This window comes from Lithobates pipiens, unplaced genomic scaffold (genome assembly GCF_037356315.1).
Source record: "Lithobates pipiens isolate NorthernLeopardFrog02 unplaced genomic scaffold, aLitPip1_a1.2 Scaffold_16, whole genome shotgun sequence".
In the NCBI taxonomy this organism is placed as follows: Eukaryota; Metazoa; Chordata; class Amphibia; order Anura; family Ranidae; genus Lithobates; species Lithobates pipiens.
This window is the reverse complement of record NW_027507748.1, coordinates 199,483,750-199,504,679: the sequence shown is the minus strand read 5'-3', so window position 1 is coordinate 199,504,679 and position 20,930 is coordinate 199,483,750. Positions and strand designations below refer to the sequence as shown.

The window sequence follows — 20,930 nt, the reverse complement described above, 5'->3', positions numbered from 1 at the left end:
AAAAGATACAAAAAAAAATAAAAAAAATAAATCATGTTTAATAGTTTGTTATAAAATTTTGCAAACAGGTAATTTTTCTCCTTCATTGAAATGCGCTGATGAGGCGGCGCTGGTGGGCACTGATAGCACAAATAAGGCGGTACTGATGGGCACAAATAAGGCGTCCCTGATGGGCACGGATATGTGGCACTGAGGTTCAGCACTGTGTGCGAGGCATATTGTGGGCACTGATGGGTAGCACTATGGGCACTGATGGGTGGCAATTCTTGCCATATTTTAGGTGGCACTGGCAGGGGGGCACTGATGAGCTGTCCCCAGCTCACTGTGATCGGGACTGATGTCCCGAACACGGCCGCCGGTGATCGGCTTATTTTTTTCTCCTCGCGTTGTCAGCGCGAGGAGGAAAAATAGCCGATTACCGGCTCTGTTGTGATCACATGATCAGCTGTCATTGGCTGACAGCTGATCACGTGGTAAGGGGTCAGGATCGACCCCTTGCTCCAATCTGTGATCAGGCGAGTCTCAGACTCGCTGATCACAGGGCGCGCAGGCCGCTCGTGCACGGGGCAAAGTCTATTGACGTCGTCCCGGCAAAGCAGGTCCGCGCTGTAGCCGTCATTCGGCTATAGCGCGGATCTCAAGAAGTTAAAAGTGGTTGTAAAGCCTTAAAATGTTCCACCTTAATGCATTCCATACATTATGGTGAAAAACCTTCTGTGCTGCAGCTCTCCCGGACCCCCTCTTTCTCACGTGAGCCCGATCCAATCCAGTGATGTGCACGAGTGCTCCAGCCGCGGACGCTCTCCTCATTGGGCAGATTGATAGCAGAAGTCGCAATTGGCTCCTTCTGCTTTTAAAGCTGTAACGTGGGAGCAGATGCAGCAGCGGGACTTCGGAGCAAGCCCGCACGTGTAGCCCCATGGAAAGTGGCTTTCCATGGGGGCACCTAATGAAGAGGGACCTGGAGCGCCGGCGGGGAAATCAGAAGGAGGAGGATCGGGGCTGCTCTGTGCAAGAGGAGGAGGATTGGGATTGCACAGAGCAGGTTAGTATAGGTATGTTTGTCAAAAAAAAAAAAAAGTTTACAATCACTTAAAATTTTCAACAGGAAAAGAAGAATAGCCACCAATTTTTTAAATATAGTAAATCCATAGCAGTTCAGTAAGGTAGCATTTTGTTTTGCACTGGATAATGTACTGACATTAAGAATGTCATGTGCAACTAGTGGCTAAAGACGTTTTTCAGGGCTGAAACATTTGAAACTTTCTATACAAGGGAAAAACAGGTTAGGGTTTGGTTTTAAAAGTAAAGTTCCTGGAGCATGCATACTAACACTTACCTTTTCATAAATTTTGCTTATTTCCTCATTGGCAGAGAAAACCAACTGAACTGAACCACAGCCGGAGGCCCAAATTACTTTCTGTATTGCTCGAATGACACAAATATCTGGGATGTATTTAGAAGCCTTAAAAAAAAATAAAAAAATAAAAGATCAAATCATACTACTCTAGAAGATTGTTTAAAAAAAAAAAAAACACTCAAGCTCATATATATTTGAATGATTTATGGAAAAATCTTGCCATTTATAAAACTAAGACTGAAACAGAATTTGTTTTTCTTTTTTTTTACATGTTTTCTAAAACTGTTCAAAGGTCTGTGCTGAAGAATAAGGAAAAAGGTTGCTAGTTCAGCAGAAGTAAACTTGGATGCATGTTCTGGACATACATTGAGAAATAAAGTGCATTTTCTCTGAGTACTGGGAGCATACGGAAATCTATGCAGTCTTAAATTAATATTTTTGCCTGTGCAATGGTAGGATTTACAGGGAGTTGTTTCTTTGGTATCTGTATATACAATGGTATTTTTATTTATCGTACATGAATCAAGGTTTAATTACGATAAAAGTTCACACTTTACAGCATTTGAGATTTATGCCGTGGAGATTTTATCCTGTATGGTCCATAAAAGGCCAAAAAGGTTGATTTCTCTTTCTTGGTGTTAATATTCGCACATGCCAAGGGATTCTGGACCTACAGGATTTTGAAACCATTATTGGTAGAAGAAATTAAAACATTCTTACTAAAAAAACTGTCTACACAATAAGGAAATGAGTTATGTTTTATGGAATAGAACTTAAAGCGATTTGTAGCTCAGTTGCTTAACAATAGAGTTTGAGCAATGTTTCAAAGCCAATGGCATTCACCCTGCATCCATCTCAATGGCTTAGCTACAAATTGCTGTAGGAGAGCAATTTGCAGCAGAGCACGCCGAACTAATGACCTAGCTTAACCTGTGGCAGCAACAAATGCCATTAAATTTGCTAGGTACAGATTTTTGGCAATTGCTGGTATTAGCGATTTTCAGCAATTATTCAATGCTACAAAAACCTGCCAGACATTGTCTTTAGGTTTACACTAAACTATACCATTTTAAAATCAGATGTTTTAACCACCTGAAGACCACCTAATGTACATATACAGTGCAGATTTTAAGTGGTATAAATCTGTATTTTTCTCTGGATGTGATCTATTTTTTTTTCTTGAAAAAGTCACTTTAGCAGCTAATTAGCTGCCGGCTTTTCCGACAGTTGACTGAGGAACGGAAGGCCGCCGATCGATATGTTAAAGGAAATGGGAAGCGACAAGTATTTTGTCACTTCCCGTTTCCCAGATGTAAACCGCATTATTTTTAAAATGTTAAAACATCTGATCACACGGATCTTGGTGTGATCAGATGCTTTTAAGGGAAGAGGCGACAACTGGGGTCTAAGACCTCAGATTCCGCCATAAAATACCTGTCACTGCCTATTTATTACATTACCTGTGACAGCAATAAAAGCTTTTAAAAAAAATATTAAATTAACAGTGAAAAAAATAAAATGTGTAAAATGCCAATAACACCACACAAGGTATTTCCACGAACAGTGAGAACAATAATTCTAGCACCAAACCTCCTGTGCAGCTCTAAACTGGTAACCTGTAAAGGCTTTTAAAGTGTCACCTATGGAGATTTTTAAATACAGTAGTTTGGTGTCATTCCACATGCGTGTACCATTTTAAAGCACGACATGCGAGTTATTTTTTTACTTGGCTGAATACTACATTTTAGCAAAAAACGTATTTTTAAAACAGCTTACCTGTAAAATAATTTTCTTTGATTTACATCAGGGGACACAGAGGCATAGTAGTTACTATGTGGGTTATAGGGCCACTGATAGGTGATGGACACTGGCACGCCCTAAAGCAAGAAGTGTACTCCCTATATAACCCCTCCCATTACTGGGAGTCCTCAGTTTTTTTGCCAAGCAAAACAAGTGTATACCAAGAAGGGAGGGACCTCTGTGTCCCCTGATGTACATCAAAGAAAAGGATTTTACAGGTAAGCCGTTTTAAAAATGCAGTTTTCTTACATCAGGGGACACAGAGCCATAGTAGTTACTATGTGGGATGTCCCATAGCAACAGCAACTGAAGGGAGGGAAACTCAACCAAAAAAACAGGAGGCCAGAGGACTCATACTACAGTCTGCAGTATACTGCGCCCAAAAGGCAATATCCTCATGACCTTTAATATCTTTTTGAAAAAGTCTGATAAACGTATGAACCGAAGACCAAGTCGTGGCCTTACAGATCTGAGCAATAGAGGCCTGATGATGCACCACCCAAGAGGAACTAATCACCCTGGATGCGTGTGCTCTAGCATAAGGAGGAAAAATGTTCTTCTTAAGTTGAAGCTTGAACAATCACTTGACAAATCCATTTGGAAAAATATTAGATTTTGACATTGCCTGTCCACATTTTGGACCAGGTCGCCGCCTTACACACCTGAGCAACCGATGCTTGGTGTCGGAAGGCCCAAGACGTTCCGACTGCTCTTGTGGAGCAGGCCGTGACCGGAAAGGGGGACACCTGCCCCTTCAAGGCGTAGGCTTGTATTACAATCTGTCTGATCCACCTCGAAATGGTGGCCGACGAGACCGCCATGCATTTGTTTGAACCAGCTCATTCAAACAGCGAGTCTGACTTCCGAAAGGGAGCCGTGGCAGACAAATAAACCTTCAGAGACCTAACCACGTCCAGAGTGTGAAGGGCCAGCTCCTTAGGGTGCTTCGGCTTAGGACACAGAGATGGTAATACAATGTCCTCATCGATATGGAAAGCCGAGACCACTTTCAGAAGAAAAGATGGTTGTGGACGCAACACCACCTTATCTCTGTGGATAACCAGGTAGGGCGACTTGTGGGACACAAGGCTGCTAGTTCCGAAACCCTGGCCGGTGTGATGGCCACTAGGAAGACCACTTTCTGGGAAAGAGACAACAAGGGAATCTCCCCGATATTTTCAAACGGGCGGTTTTTGAAGCGCTGACAACACCAGGTTCAAATCCCAAGGGGGTAAAGGTGGACGCACCGGAGGGACTACAGTTTCGTACCCCCTGAACGAAGGTACTCACTAAGGAGTGCGATGACAGGGGTCCGCCGTCAGGGTATCCATGGGGACTGCGCAGTCCGCAGGTGACCCGGTTGCAATTGCCTGGATGTCGGGGGAAGAAACACCAGTTTCTGAAGCCATGCTGATCCTACCCAGTCTGCCACCCGAAGGGGACTTAGGACAGTGACAGTCCCACCCTCCTTGCTGCCGCTGACTGAGGGGTTCTAACCCGCCGGACTCACCACCCTGAGTAGTTCCGTGCTGTTCACAGCAGTGTCTGTAGACCCCTAGTCCTCCGAGGTGCAGAGGAACCAAAACTGTCCATCAGAACAATCAGTGAACGATCTGAAAAACGTGCTCAGACTACATAGAAGGCTGTCCAGCACTCAGTAATGACAAAACAGGAAGCTGAAGGCAAATGAAATTGCTGCTAGAGCACTAGAACGTGCTCCGGCTTCTAGAAAATTGCTGCCAGTGTCCTGAATAGGGAGTCACTGGGAAAATGGCCGCTTGAAGCCCAGAAGCATGGTGCCCTTGCCCACACCTAAATTGGCCACCAGCCAGCACTATGAGAGACAAACCTGTGGCGGAGTCAGCGCTGCACACAAGCAAACCTCACAGACACCTCCCGGGATTGAAGTACGCAGGATCCAGGCACCACCGGACAACCAGATCCCAGGTGAGAGCCCCAGGGGCACACACACACTGCTCAGTACCCAGCACAGCCCCCCCCCAGCCCGTGAGGGGGAAAAGGAGGGGAGATAAGGACAGGGGAGAGAAGAGAGGGAGGTGAGGGACCCCCGAATTGACCTCCCAGGGAATGCCCAGCTGCTCAGCCCTGTCGAGGCAGGGAGAGCCGTACTTACCAGTACTGAAGAGCTGGGAGACATTCTATTGTAGACCTACTCCTGATCAGTACAGGGAAGGCTACTGGCCCGGCATACTGTGACGCAGACATCAGTAGTCTGGTCATATGTATGACCCGGAACATAAAAGCTCCCGACCACCTCTGGAGCTGAGGTATGTCGTGGCCTGCCGAGCCGTAGCTGCGACCTGCACACGCTCGATGGCCAGACTGGGGAGACTACAAGGATAAGTGAACCAGCCTGGCACCCAGCCAGCTGTTGATAGAAGATCACAGGATCATTCATCTTGCGTAAAAAGCAACGTTTCTTCATAAAAAAACATGGACCTATGGGCCCGCAGGGTTCCTAAGCCTTACTCCTTCACTAAAATAAAACTGAGGCTGCTGTTGCAGGGTGTGGGATTGTAGCCTGAGGGACCAGCCCCCTGGGCGGAACTGAGAGTTCTGTGCTTTGCATTACAACTTTGCCTTATATCTCCTAGTGATAGGGCTAACAACCCATTTTGTTACAGAGAGGATGTGTCGGTCGGTGAATATAAGAGAAAAAAAAACACGTTACCACTTTTGGTAGGAATTCAGGATGAAGAAAAAAAAAAAACACCTCATCCTTATGCATGATCAAAATATGTCTCTTTATAAGACAGAGCCGCTAGTTCCGATACTCTTCTAGCAGAAGAAATGGAAACCAGAAATATTATTTTTCTTGTCAAATGAACAATTTCTCATAAAAGTTCAAACAAAGCCGATAAGATGAAATTTAAATGCCAAGGATTTAGAGGTGCCTTGATAGGGGAATAATCTGTGTTACCAAGATTTACACACCAAGATTGGGAAGCAGGAGGCCATTGAAAAAACACTGACAAGGCCGGGATCTTGGCCCTTGATGGAAGTCAAGGCCAGCTTTATTTCAGATCCCATTTGCAGGAATCAGGGATCCTGCCTATGACATACTTCCTGGGGTGCCATCCCCTGGATCTACACCAAGAAACATATGCCTTCCAGACCGTATAGTAAATGATTCTGGAAGCCGGATTCCTGGCATCAGAGTAGATGCTATCGAGGGGATTACTCATGATCCTTTATAGAGTGGGATTCAACAGTCAAACTTGTTAAATTTTTCATCCATAAGGTAGGATGAAATAACGGACCTTGTGCGAGAAGGTCTGGCTATAATGGCAGAGTCCGAAAGACTCCTACTGCAATCTTTAAGATCTCACTAAATCAAGATCTTCTGGGACCCACTGGGGCTGCCAGAATCACCTCGTTTTGTTCCTGCGTAATCCCGCGGAGAAGGCGTGAAAGAAGCAGAACGGGAGGAAATGCATAGATCAGTGAAAAATGATCCCATAGGAAGACTAATGTGTCTGTTCCACCTGCTAATGGATCCCTTGTTTTCGACACAAAGTTGTAGAATTTGTTGTTGAATCTGGATGCGAATAGGTCCATGTCCGGAATAACCCATATCTGACATATCGCTAGGAAGATGTAGGGGTGAAGAGATCATTCTCCCGGAAATAATTGCTGGCGACTCAAGTAGTCCGCCTGCCAAGTCTATTCCTGAAATGAAAATTGCTGATAGACAAGGATTGTTGTTTTCTGCCCAAGGTAGAACATTATTCACCTCTTTTTGGGCTGCATGACCACTAGTGCCCCCCTGGTGATTGATGTAAGCCACCGCCATGGCCTTGTCAGACTGAATCCTGACAGGACAGTCCCGTAGTCTAACCGTCCCAGATTCTAGGGCCAGACGTACTGCCCAAATCTTCTTGATAGGCAAGGTCCCCTAACCTGGACGATCTCACCTGGACAGAATCTTCTTCCAGGGGTGCTCCTCAGCCTAGAAGGCTGGCATCTGTTAACACCTTCCAGGATAAAGATTTTCTTTTTTGCTGGATAACAACCACCAATTTAAGCTCTGACTTAAGTCGGGAGCCAAGCGAATTGGACAAACAAGGCCTGAATCTTTTTATTCCGGACCGACAGGATGGTGTTTTGAAGCAGTTTGAGTAAAAACTGCGTGTAAGCGATGGCCTTGACCATTTCCCCTAACAATCTCCTGCACCGCTGAATGCAAGGAATTTTCCTTTGTTTTGATAAGTTGAATTAGTCCTACAATGGAACTGATTCTTGTCTGGGGTAAGAACACCTTCTGTATGGTATCTATAACCAGCCCCCAAGTACTGTAATCTCCTTGATGGTTTTAAGGTGAATCTTCCTAGGTTGAGCATCCTACCCAGAGATTTCAGGTAGTTACGGCTGTGATCAGACTCTGGTTTTAGACCCGAGACTGACTGATCTATTAAAAGCAGATCTTCTAAATAGACTAGGAGCATTATGCATTGAGGCCTTAATCTGGCTAAAGGAGGTGCCAGAATCTTTCAGAACAACCATGGTGTTGTGGCTAAACCAAATGGCAGGGCCACAACTGAAAAGATTTTATATTTCAAAACGCAGAAATTTCTGGTGAGCGGGAAAATCTGGCACATGGAGATATGCATTTTTGATATTGATTAAAGCCAAAAAACTCCATTCCTTGGAGGATGGACACAACCGATCAGATGCAAGGATCGGATGTTTAATTGTAGATTCAGATCTTCAAGATCTAGAATGGGTCTTAACTCTGTTTGGTTCTGGAACCGTAAAAGGTTTGAGCCAAACCCTGTGCCCTGTTCCACTAAGGGAGCCTCTGATAACACAGACTGGGATAACAGCTGATCCAGAGGCCAGAGAGAGACTTCTTTTCTCTGGATCCTTGGGAACATTTTCCCTTAGAAAAAACGAGGAGACGCAAACTCTCGGAACTCTAGTCGTAACCTAGAAAAAAAAACTGCAGAAAACCATCTATCTTGACATTGTTCCTACCAGATCTTGAAATTCGCAGGACCTTTTCCCTCACCTAAAGGAGTGGAAGTGCCCCTTCATGAGAAGGCTTTAGCATTCTACTTTGTTGGCTTTCTGCCCCAAGATCTCGTCTTAACCTGGTGCTGCACTTGGGGACTTTCCCTTGAACCTGACGGTTGAGGCCATTAAGACTGCCTAGAGGCAGATGTCCCTGGCATAGGAGAGGCAGCATTACTGGTAAAAGAGCTTTCCCCATTAGAGGTTCTTAGGATGTACTTATCCAGATAGTCTCTAAATAGCCGTAACCCATGAAGGGGAAAAACTGGCTAAGAGCTTTTTACACGGTGCTTCGGCTGATCAATTTTTCAGCCACAGAACTCTGCGAGAATGCACTAGTCCAAGCATAAGCCATAAGGCTTAAATAATATAGTCTTTCATAGCATCTACTGTGAGACACAGTGCGTCAGATACACCAGCCCATTGCCAGGCCTGCTGATCGGGCAGAATTTCAGGTATCTCCACAAACTGTTCCTTAATGGACTGAGATACACCAATTGCAGCAAGAATCGGCTGTGCTACTGAACTTGCAAAATGCATTGTCTTGAAAAAGAAGTTCCAACTTTTTATCTGTTGGATCCTTTAACATCAGTGCATTATCAACCGGACATGTGAGACACTGCTCACTGATGCGATTGCAGCATCAATTGCTGGAACCCCCCCATTTTCTTCTTAGAAATCCTCTTTTAGATAAAGTGTGGAGAATTTCTTGGGAGCATAATATTGTTTATTCAGATGTTCCCATTCAGAATACATAAGCTTTTTTAGCCATTCCTGAATAGGAAAAAAAAAACCACAGATGGGGGAGATTCTAATGAACCCAATAAGAGGTACGTTCCTCAAAAGCCTGTGCTGCAGGCAGCAAAAAAGGTTGAGTAAGGGAGTACACAGGCAACCTGTCTTGTGATGCTACTTCCATATTGGGATCCTCCGAAGAGGATAAATAAGTATCTTCCAAATATTTGGGAAGATCTACCTGATCCCCAGCCTCCTGCACCTCAATAAGAGGGTCCTGAGGACTAGATGGGAACCTGCTATGTTTAGACCCACTATGGAGAGACATCATAGCATTCATCTTATTTCCAATTTACAAATGATAAAAGAAAAAACCTTTTGCATGATATATACAGGGACTGAAGTGTTTTATGCAACAAGTTTCCCCTGATGGCTTTCACCTGACTAGCCCTCTCAGAGGAGGATGACATTCTTTTGAAAATGGATTCAGTTTATAGTGAAAAAACCATTGACCATTTTAGAGAAGTTCCTGGTCCTATTACCAATCATAGCCTGAAGCATAAAGCAGAGGCACTATGCAAAAAATGTACATTGCTAGGCTATAGTTCAACGCCATTAGCTGCTATTAATCCTAGCCTGCTAAAGTATGTGTGAAAGGGAAAAAGCCTGTGTCACCAACTTTCACAAGCCATCCTCCTGCTCTGTCCCTCCACAGCCAGCAGCAGCTTTCATCACATGCAGTGATAAAATCAACTTCCTGCATGTGTGGCCGGCGTCTGATGCTGTTAGCCACACCCCCCGTGTGAATTACCCCCCCCCCCATTCAAAAGAAAGTGCTTTCCCGCACAAGCGGCATCCTGTGGACATGCAGACATGGCTGGGGGGGGGGCTGGTAAATCCTCTGCTGAGCGGCCCGCAAGTAAACTATTTTGGCATCTTAACCCCGAAGGGGAAACAACTATTTTGGGGGCACAGGAAGAGTAGCAGACCTCCCTTTTTACCGAAGGATCTGTTGTGGCCGGAGGAGAGGAAATATGAAGGCTTCTGTTCGGTTTCCAGCATCAGGATGGTGAGTGCTCAGCCCCCAGTGGTGACACATAGGCATGACAACATTATACATAGAAGGAGAAATTCCTGAGAAAATCTTCCTTACCTTTTCCTAGCAGCAGGGTTTTATCAGAGATAAAGACCCAATCTTCACCCTTCACAGTGTGCTCTGAGACCTTTTAGGAAACTTTCAGGAACCCGTGGAAACTCTGGTTACCCATAATCCTGGAACTGTGACAGCACCCTGCCAGTAAAAACTTTTAGGCCTTACTACGAAAAAGTATTGGATCCCAGAGGCCAGCTCTCTAAAGAGAAGCGTTCGCAAGCAAAACCTTGTTTCTTCGGACACGAGGCCCGGGTACCATTCATTTAGCCCATGAAAAGACATCAGAATGGATCCGGTCAGCATGGCTAGCCCCAGCAAGAATTGCTTCGAGTGCAGCTCAGCACAGCACATCTTTACTCATGAACACCGTAGACACTGGCGAAAAAACTGAGGACTCCCAGTAGTGGGAGGGGTTATACAGGGAGTACACTTCTTGCCTAAGGGCGTGCCAGTGTCCATCACTTATCAGTGGCCCTATAACCCACATAGTAACTACTATGGCTCTGTGTCCCCCGATATAAGAAAATAAAAATGGGTATTATATTGTGCTTAAATTGGGCATTCAAACTTATGTAATGAGCAAATACTGTGACCAAAAAAAAAAAAAAAAGACCCACCCACCATTATATTCTATGGGGCCTCTGCTAAAAAAATATATACATATATATGCATGTTTGGGGGTTGTAAGTAATTTTCTAGCAAAAAAAAATACTGAAAACACAAAATGTCAGAAAAGGCCTGGTCTTATCAGCCACCATTTCTAGCACTTTTCAACATCCTCTCATTGATTAAGGCAGGGGAAGGCTAAATATTGTGCAGACACACACACACACACACACACACACACACACACAGCAACCAAATGAAACATTTGTATACATGGTAACAAAAAAAAAAAAAAAAAGCAGTTTTTACTACAAAACTGAAATTAACTTCTAGAATATTAGAACGAAGTTTACAAATCGACATACAAACCAGTTCCTACATAAAATGCTTATGTAAAAACGTACCTCATCCGATATTTGCTGTGCAAGGCGTATTGCTACATTTCTTAGCATACATTCTGAAGTTGGATTAGGAATGTTCTGTAGGGCATTTTGTAGCACCACTGCTTGATCATGTGTAGCCTGGAGACACAAAGTAGCAATAGATATTACCAACCACAGTTACAGGTTTGCAACTGACTACATAAACCCATAAATATTTACTGGTGTGACTATAAGCATTTTACAGTAAAGAAAATATACAGTAAAACATCAAAAGTCTGCATACAAAAAATGCTCGACGGTAAAAACAAAAAAGAAATAAATATATGATTATACACAAAGTATATATACACTTGGGCCTCGTGCACATAGGGTATCTGCCATAGGCTTACATAGAGGTACTTTTACACACAAAAAAAAAAAAAAAACGCTTAAAGAGGAAGTAAACCCTGGTGGGTTTTACTTCCTCTTTATTTCCCTGCAAAGGTAAAGCATAACGCATATGCATCGCATAGTAGCCTATTATGTGTCACTTAACTGAAACCTGCGATGTCACCGCTGTCCCCACTAGCAGGGAGTGTCCATCTTCACCCCTCTTTACAGGCCACGAACTCCGGCTCTTTGACTGGCCAGAGTCACGTGACGTCACTTCTGCGCATGCACGCGAGCCACCAGTCACGGCATGACGCCTATTAGAAAAGGCACGATGTGCCCTTTCTAAAGTGTGCATGCGCTGTAGAATTTGGCGGTTTAGGAGATATTTAGGACACCTACAGGTAAGCCTTAATATAGGCTTACCTGTAGGTAAAAGTGGTTGTACAGGGTATACAACCACTTTAAAGTATAACTAAAGGGAAGACTTATTTTGCTCTCTGTACCCCCATTAACCACTTCGCCACCCGGCCAATGCACATATAGGGCCTGGTGGGAGCCGTCTACTTCTGATAGGACGTTCTTCAGAAGGAGCGGGATCGTGCGCATATCAGATCGTCAGGAGAGCTCTGTGATTGGCCCTCCTGATCACATGACGGCCGTGTCCAATCACGGCCGTCATGTGATGTAAACAAACAGCCGGTTGCTAGGCAATTTGGCTCCTCCTCTCCTCACACAGAAGTCATCGCTGAGGAGAGGAGAGCAGATCGCTGCAGCCGGCTGATGATCAGTGAGTACGAGCTGTTTTTTTACAGCTTTTTACTCACTGATCACCAGTCTAGTGTAAACACACAACACACCACACAGTATAAACACAGTCCCCACATATGTCCCCAAAACATACATGTCCCCAAATAATAAAAACACATGTCCCTAATAATAAAAACCTGTCCCCCACATATGTCCCACTAAAATCACATGTCCCAACGATTATCTGCACACACATGTACGTGATCACCTGCACACATATGTACATGATCATTTGCGTACATATGTCCATTATCACACAAACCAATTATTATACACTTAACGGAATTGTTTTTACCCATAACATGTAGCAGAATACATTTTGGCTTAAATTTATGACAAAATTTGATTTTATTGGATTTCTTTTAAAATAGAAAAAAGAAAATGTTTTTTTTCCAAATTTACACTTTTTTGGGGCTTATAACGCAAAAAAAACAAAAAAAAAAAAACGGAGTCGTGAATAAATACCACCAAAATAAAGCTCTATTTGTGCAAACAAAATGATAAAAATTTAATTTGGGTACAGTGTAGCATGACCGCGCAATTGTCATTGAAAGTGCTAGAGTGATGAAAGCTGAAAATTAGGCTGGGAAGGAAGGGGGCGAAAGTGCCCTGTATTGTAGTGGTTAAGGAGATTCACCCTCTCTTGTCATGTTTACTATTATCATTGAAAGTGAAAGAAAAGAAAATCCTAATTTTTTACAACAGAAAAGTAATAGGAGGGGAAATTTGCCAATAGGGACACCAGTTCTAGTGACATGGGAGTTCACTTAATTTGCAGGGATTTCCTCCGACTTTGTTTGGCTACGAGACCTGAAAGGGAAATCTACGAAATGGCAAAAAAATTTGGACAGGGGTTATAATCCCTCCATTGCTGTATCAAATTTTTATAATATATATATATATATATATATATATATATATATATATATATATATATATATATATATATATATATATATATATATAATGCCTACAGTTCTACGTTAACCACTTAACCACATGTCAACCAGCGTATGACGATGTACTTCGGCACAATGGCAAAGCTGGGCAAATGGGCATACAAGTATGTCCCCTTTAACCACTTGCCGACCGCCGCACGACGATATACGTCGGCAGAATGGCACGGGCAGGCATATGGGCGTATATACAAGTCCCTGCCTTCCCGCGGGAGGGGGCCCGATCGGGCCCCCCCCCCCCCCCGGTGCCTGCGGCGGTCGGCATTCGTTCGGGAGCGATCCGGGATGAGGGGGCAGCCATTCATTCATGGCCACCCCCTCGCGATCGCTCCCGACGAATAGAAATGCTCCATGACATCACTTCCTCTCCTCACAGGAGAGGAAGTGATGTAATCTCTCCTCCGTGTCGGTATTTTTCGTTCCGGCACCGAGGAGAGAGGATCGGTGAGTTGCACCAACACACCACACGTACAGTAGAACATGCCAGGCACACTCACACCCCCCCAATTACCCCTGCCCCCCCCAGTCACAGTGACACCAATTGCATTTTTTTTTTTTTTTTGCATTGGTGTCATTTGTGACTAATAACTGTTAGGGCAGTTAGGGTTAGCCCCCTTTAGTTCTAATGTGCCCCCCTAACCCCCCCAATAAAGGTTTAACCCCGTGATCACCCCCCGTCGCCAGTGTCACTAAGGCTGGGTTCACATTGCAGCGGTTTATGAGAACGAATGTGATTCGCACCGCACTGCAGTGCAAATCACATCCGATCTCTGTGCGATTCGAGTTCAGCCATACAGATAGTATGGCTGAATTCACGCCGCACCCGCCGCAAATTCGCACGGGACCTTTTTTTGGTCCGCAGCAGAATCGGATCGCATGGGTGTTCACACCATGCGATCCGAGTTTGCAGATCGCACTGCGATATGCGAACTGATCTAGGGGTATCATTAACATTTCACTGACACTCCCAGCGATTCGCATAGGGCAGTGTGAACTGCCGCCGGGAGGCATGCGATGCGGGAACCCGCCGCGGATTCGTGGCTTTCCCGCATCGCTCCAGTGTGAACCCAGCCTAATAAGCGATCATTTTTCTGATCGCTGTATTAGTGTCACAGGTGACGCTAGTTAGGCAGGTAGGTATTTAGGTTCGCCGCAACTTTTTATAGCGCCAGGGACCCCCATATACTACCGCATAAAGCCCCCTGATTGCCCCCTAGTTAACCCTTTCACCAGTGATCACCATATAACTGTTACAGGTGACGCTGGTTGGTTAGTTATTTTTTTATAGTTTCAGGGCACCCGCCATTTATTACCTAATAAAGGTTTAACCCCCTGATCACCCGGCGGGTGTCATTTGTGACTGTAATAACTGTTAGGGTTAGCCCCCTTTAGTTCTAAGGTACCCCCCTAACCCCCCCCAATAAAGGTTTAACCCCGTGATCACCCCCCGTCGCCAGTGTCACTAAGGCTGGGTTCACATTGCAGCGGTTTATGAGAACGGATGTGATTCGCACCGCACTGCAGTGCAAATCACATTCGATCTCTGTGCGATTCGAGTTCAGCCATACAGATAGTATGGCTGAATTCGCGTTGCACCCGCCGCAAACTCGCACGGGACCCTTTTTTTGGTCCGCAGCAGAATCGGATCGCATGGGTGTTCACACCATGCGATCCGAGTTTGCAGATCGCACTGCGATATGCGAACTGATCTGGGGGTGTCATTAACATTTCACTGACACTCCCAGCAGGTCGCATAGGGCAGTGTGAACTGCCGCCGGGAGGCATGCGATGCGGGAACCTGCCGCGGATTCGTGGCGTTCCCGCATTGCTCCAGTGTGAACCCAGCCTAATAAGCGATCGTTTTTCTGATCGCTGTATTAGTGTCACAGGTGACGCTAGTTAGGCAGGTAGGTTTTAAGGTTCGCCGCAGCTTTTTATAGCGCCAGGGACCCCCATATACCACCGCATAAAGCCCCCTGATTGCCCCCTAGTTAACCCTTTCACCAGTGATCACCATATAACTGTTACAGGTGATGCTGGTTGGTTAGTTTATTTTTTTATAGTTTCAGGGCACCCGCCATTTATTACCTAGTCTCACTAGTGTACCCCTAAATTTAGGGGTGTCTACTTTCCAAAATGGGGTCATTTGGGGGGGGGGGGGGGGTTTGTGCCATCTTGGCATTTTATGCCCTTCAAAACTGTAACGCCCTTAGAAAGCCTGAAGGCGGTGCTTGGTTTTCGGGGCCCCGTACGCGGCTAGGCTCCCAAAAAGTCCCACATATGTGGTATCCCCGTACTCAGGAGAAGCAGCAGAATTTATTTTGGGGTGTCATTTCACATATGCCCATGGCATGCGTGAGCAATATATCATTTAGTGACAACTTTGTGAAAAAAATAAATAAAAAATTAAAGTTTGTAATTTTCCCGCAACTTGTGGCAAAATATAAAATATTCCATGGACTCAACATGCCTCTCAGCAAATAGCTTGGGGTGTCTACTTTCTAAAATGGGGTCATTTGTGGGGATTTTTGTGCCATCTTGGCATTTTATGGCCTTCAAAACTGTAATAGGTAGTGAGAAGTGAAATCAAAAATTTACGCCCTTAGAAAGCCTGAAGGCGGTTCTTGGCTTTCGGGGCCCCGTACGCGGCTAGGCTCCCAAAAAGTCCCACATATGTGGTATCCCCGTACTCAGGAGAAGCAGCAGAATTTATTTTGGGGTGTCATTTCACATATGCCCATAGCATGTGTGAGCAATATATCATTTAGTGACAACTTTGTGTAAAAAAAAAAAAAAAAAAAAAAAATTTTTTTTGTCATTATTCAATCGCTTGAGGCAAAAAAAAAAAAATATTCAATGGGCTCAACATGCCACTTATCAATTTCCTTAGGGGGTCTACTTTCCAAAATGGGGTCATTTGGGGGGGTTTTGTACTGTCCTGTCATTTTAGCACCTCAAGAAATGAGATAGGCAGTCGTAAACTAAAAGCTGCGTAAATTCCAGAAAACGTACCTTAGTTTGTAGATGTGACAACTTTTGCGCAAACCAATAAATATACAGTTATTGACTTTTTTTTTTACCAAAGACATGTGGCTGAATACATTTTGGCCTAAATGTATAACTAAAATTGAGTTTATTGGATTTTTCTAATAACAAAAAGTAGAAAATATCATTTTTTTTCAAAATTTGCGGTCTTTTTACGTTTATATCGCAAAAAATAAAAAATCGCAGAGTCAGTCAAATACCTTTAAAAGAAAGCTCTATTTGTGGGAAGAAAAGGACACAAATTTCGTTTGGGTACAACATTGCATGACCGCGCAATTACCAGTTAAAGCAGCGCAGTGCCAAAGTGTAAAAAGACCTCTGGTCATTTACCAGCAAAATGGTCCGGTCTGAAAGTGGTTAAATTGTGGCATTGGGGGCTCGCGCGCTTGCCCGCCGTGTACTATGTGACTGTACTCGCAGGTCCCACTGACTTTGTTCGCCAGGGGCCCCTGATTGTGTCACAAAGCGTCAGAAAGGTTAGATGCCTATGTAAACAAGACATTTACCAGTTATGACTAGGCAACATGACAGATCTACTGCTCCCTGTCATCTGGAGCAGTGATCTCTGTCATGTTCTATTGAGACAATCCCCTCACAGTTAGAATCACTTCCTAGGAGACTTAACCCCTTGATCGCCCCCTAGTGTTTAACCCCTTCACTGCCAGTGTCATTTACACAGTAATCAGTGCATTTTTATAGCACTGATCGCTGTATATTTTGGGACCACTGTCATTTAGTGTCAAAAGTGTTCCGATGCGTCCGCCATAATGTCGCAGTCACGATAAAAAAATCACAGATCACCATCTTTTCTAATAAAAAAAAAAAAAAAAGTATAATAAAAATTCCATAAATCTATCCCCTATTTTGTAGTCGCTATAACCTTTGTGCCAACCAATCAATATATGCTTTTTGCTTTTTTTTTTACCAAAAATATGTAGACGAAAACATCGGCCTAAACTGAGAAACATTCGTTAATTTTTTATATATTTTAGGGGGATATTTTCATTATAGCAAAAAGTAAAAAATATAGCTTTTTCTAAATTTTGCTTTTTTTTTTTTATAGCGCAAAAAATAAAAACCATAAAGGTGATCAAATACCACCAAAAGAAAGCTCCATGGGGAAAAAAGGACAAATTTTGTTTGGGTGCAACGTTGCACAACTAAGGTAAAGTGACGTAGTGGCGTATCGCATAAAGTGCTCTGGTCAAGAAGGGGGTAAATCCTTACGGGGCTAAAGTGGTAAAGGACCACCCCACGTACAGTTACTATGGCAGGGTGGTCCTTTAGCGCAAAATCATGTACCTGTATGTAATTTTTCTTCTAGGTCTGGGGCACGCATATGAAGCCCACTGATCATTCCTGAGGCCGACAGAATGGCGGTGTGTCTAGGTAAACAAGTCAGATTACCGTATATGACAGGAGAAGACAGATCTAGTGTTTCTGCTAGGCAGGAACACACCTCTCTGTCTTCTTACAGTACAAGCACATACCCCACCCAGTTAGTAAGCACTCCCCCTGGGGACACGTGTAACCCTTTGATTGCCCCTGATGTTAACCCCTTCCTAGCCAGTGTCATTAGTACAGTGACCGTGCATAATTGTTTTTTAGCACTGATCACTGTAGTAGTGTCACTGGTCTCCCAAAAAGTGTCACTTAGTGTGCGATTTGTCCGCTACAATGTCGCAGTCCCGCTATAAGTCATTAATCGCTGCCATTACTAGTATAAAAAAAAATAAAAAATAAAAAAAAACACCAATAAAAATTCCATTAAAATATCCCATAGATCGTACACGCTATAACACTTGCGCAAACCACTCAATATTTGGAGTTTTTTTCCAACCAAAAATATGTAGCAGAATACATATTGGCCTAAACTGATAAAAAAAAAAAGTCGAAATTTCTTTTACGTTTTTATTGGGTATGGTTTATAGCAGAAACGAAAAATAGGATTTTTGTATTCACCGTAAAATCCTTTTCTCTGTAATTCACCGACTGACAGCTCCTCTCTGAAACAAAATGGGTTGTTAGCCCCATCACTGGAGATACTAGGCAAGTTGTAATACAACACTTCAGAACTTTTAGTTCTGCCCATGGGGCGGTCCCTATGCTACAACCCCACAGCCTGCTCAGGCAGAACTCAGTATGTCAACAAGCAGTATAACGTAAAGAGAAAAAGGAGGGGCGGGTGCTGTGTTGGTCAGTGAATTACAGAGAAAAGGATTTTACGGTGAGTACAAAAATCCTATTTTCTCTTATATTCACCGACCGACAGCTCCTCTCTGTAACAAAATGGGACGTCCCCAGGCAGTTCCAAACGAGGGGTGGGAAAAAACAGCATAAAAACTTCATCCATCATGGCAAGTGGGAACTAGTGAAACTAAACCCACAAAAAAACAGTGTGTTGAAAAACACAACCACATAACCGGGTATCCTCAACAGGAGGGATCCGTAAGATCGCAACCATATGCGAAAGTAATGCAACAGCGCATTAACATAACAGAACTGCGCTTTTATTGAAAAAACAGGAAAAAATACAGATTGCATATTTAATTGCAACTACACGGCCGCCTGTAAAACTTTGCGACCAAAACAGGCATCAGCTGATGCACTTACATCTACCTTGTAGAACTTTGTAAACGTATGGACAGACGACCAGGTCGCCGCCTTACACCCCTGAGCAACTGACGCTTGGTGTTGGAAGGCCCAAGACGTTCCGATTGCCCTTGTAGAGTGGGCCGTGACCAGAAAGGGGGGCACCTGCCACTTCAATGCGTTGGCTTGTACTACAATCTGTCTGATCCACCTGGAAATGGTGGCCGACGAGACCCCCATACCCTTCTTTGGACAAGCCACCGAAACAGTGAGTCTGACTTCCGAAAGGGAGCCGTGGCAGACAAATACACCTTCAGAGCCCTAACCACATTGAGAGCGCGAAGGGCCACCTTTTTGGGGTGCTTCGGCTTAGGACACAACGATGGTAATACAATGTCCTCTGATATGAAAGGCCGAGACCACCTTCAGTAGAAAGGACGGTTGCGGACGCAACATCACTTTATCCCTGTGGATGACCAGATAAGGCGACTTGTAGGACAAGGCTGCCAATTATGAAACCCTTCTGGCCGATGTGATGGCCACTAGAAAGACTTTCTGGGAAAGAGTCAACAGGGGAATCTTCCTAAAGTTTTCAAACGGCGTTTTTTGAAGTGCCGACAACACCATGTTCAAACCCCATGGGGTCAACGGTGGGCGCATCGGAGGGACTACGCGTCGTACCCCCTGAACTAAGGTACTCCTAAGAAGTGCGATGCCAGGGGTCATTGAAAAAAAAAAACAGCCAAAGCTGAAATTTGCCCTTTGATGGTGCTTAAAGCGGGATTCCACCCTAAAGTGGAACCTCCGCTGATCGGATCCCTCCCCCCCTCCGGTGTCACAATTGACAGCTTTCGGGGGGAGGGGGTGGAGATACCTGTCAAAGACAGGTATTTTCACCCACTTCCGGGCATAGACTCCCATGGGAGTCTACGCCATTTCCTGCCCTGCCGCGCTGTCTGCTGGGACACACACGGGTCCCAGTGACAGCGCGGAGATTTCCTATTGCGCGGCTTGCGCATGCGCAGTAGGGAACCGGGAAGTGAAGCCGATTCGCTTCACTTCCTGATTCCCTCACCTAGAATGGTGACTGCAGCAGCCGAGCAATCGATCGGCCTCGGCATCGCTGGAACCCGGGACAGGTGAGTGTCCATTTATTAAAAGTCAGCAGCTGTAGTATTTATAGCTGCTGGCTTTTAATTTTTTTTTTGGTGGAATCCCTCTTTAATGCCAATCTCTGGTCAACTCCTTGCTGGAGAAACAGCAGGATCCTGGATATGGAAAAGGAGCGCGGATGCCATTCTTTCGCCTCACACATGGAGATGTAGGCCTTCCAGGTACAATGGTATATCTTCCGAGAAGATGATTCCCGTGCCCTCAACATAATTGGAATCACCGAGTCCGACAGACCCTGGTTCCTCAACACCTGGCTCTCAATAGCCATGCCATTAAAGCCAGCGATGGTAAAGCAGGATGAAAGATTGGACCTTGAGATAGGAGGTCCTTTCGCAACGGCAGTCGCCAGGGAGTGTCTGCCACCAGATGCACCAGGTCTGCGTACCAGGGTCGCTGAAGCCAATCTTGGGCCACTAGGATTACTGGAATCCCCTCGGCTTCCACTCTGCAAAAGCAGACGTGGCAACAGTTTTAGTGGAGGAAAGGCGTAGATCAGCTGGTACTGATCCCACGGAGTCACTAGCTCGTCTGCCCACAGATCTCTTGTCCTGGACACGAATCTTGGCACCTTCCGATTGAGACAGGAGGCCAGTAGATCCACATCTGGTGTGCCCCACTTCAGGCACAGCAGCCTGAATGTCTCCGGATGCAATGCCCATTCTCCTGGGTCCAGCATCTGTCGACTCAAATAGTCCGTCTGCCAATTTTCCACTCCCGGGATGTAAATGGGCGACAGGGCCGGCACGTGTTGCTCTGCCCACCGAAGTATGTGATCGAGCTCCCGAGCAGCGGCTGGGCTTCTTGTTCCCCCTTGGTGATTTATGTATGCCAGAGCCGTGGCGTTGTCAGACTATCCTGATCGGACGCCCTTGAAGACTCATCAACCATGTGTGCAGGCACAGCCTGATCACTATCAA

At 44.8% G+C, this 20,930-nt stretch overlaps 1 protein-coding gene across 1 annotated transcript in view; it reads right to left on the bottom strand.

Moving 5' to 3' along the window:
- USP9X (ubiquitin specific peptidase 9 X-linked) overlaps positions 1-20,930 on the bottom strand; it is a 437,788-nt gene that overhangs the window by 137,238 nt on the left and 279,620 nt on the right. The window contains 2 exon segments of the mRNA XM_077480883.1: positions 1,340-1,465; positions 11,090-11,206. Of these exon segments, the coding sequence (XP_077337009.1) occupies positions 1,340-1,465; positions 11,090-11,206 (243 nt within the window).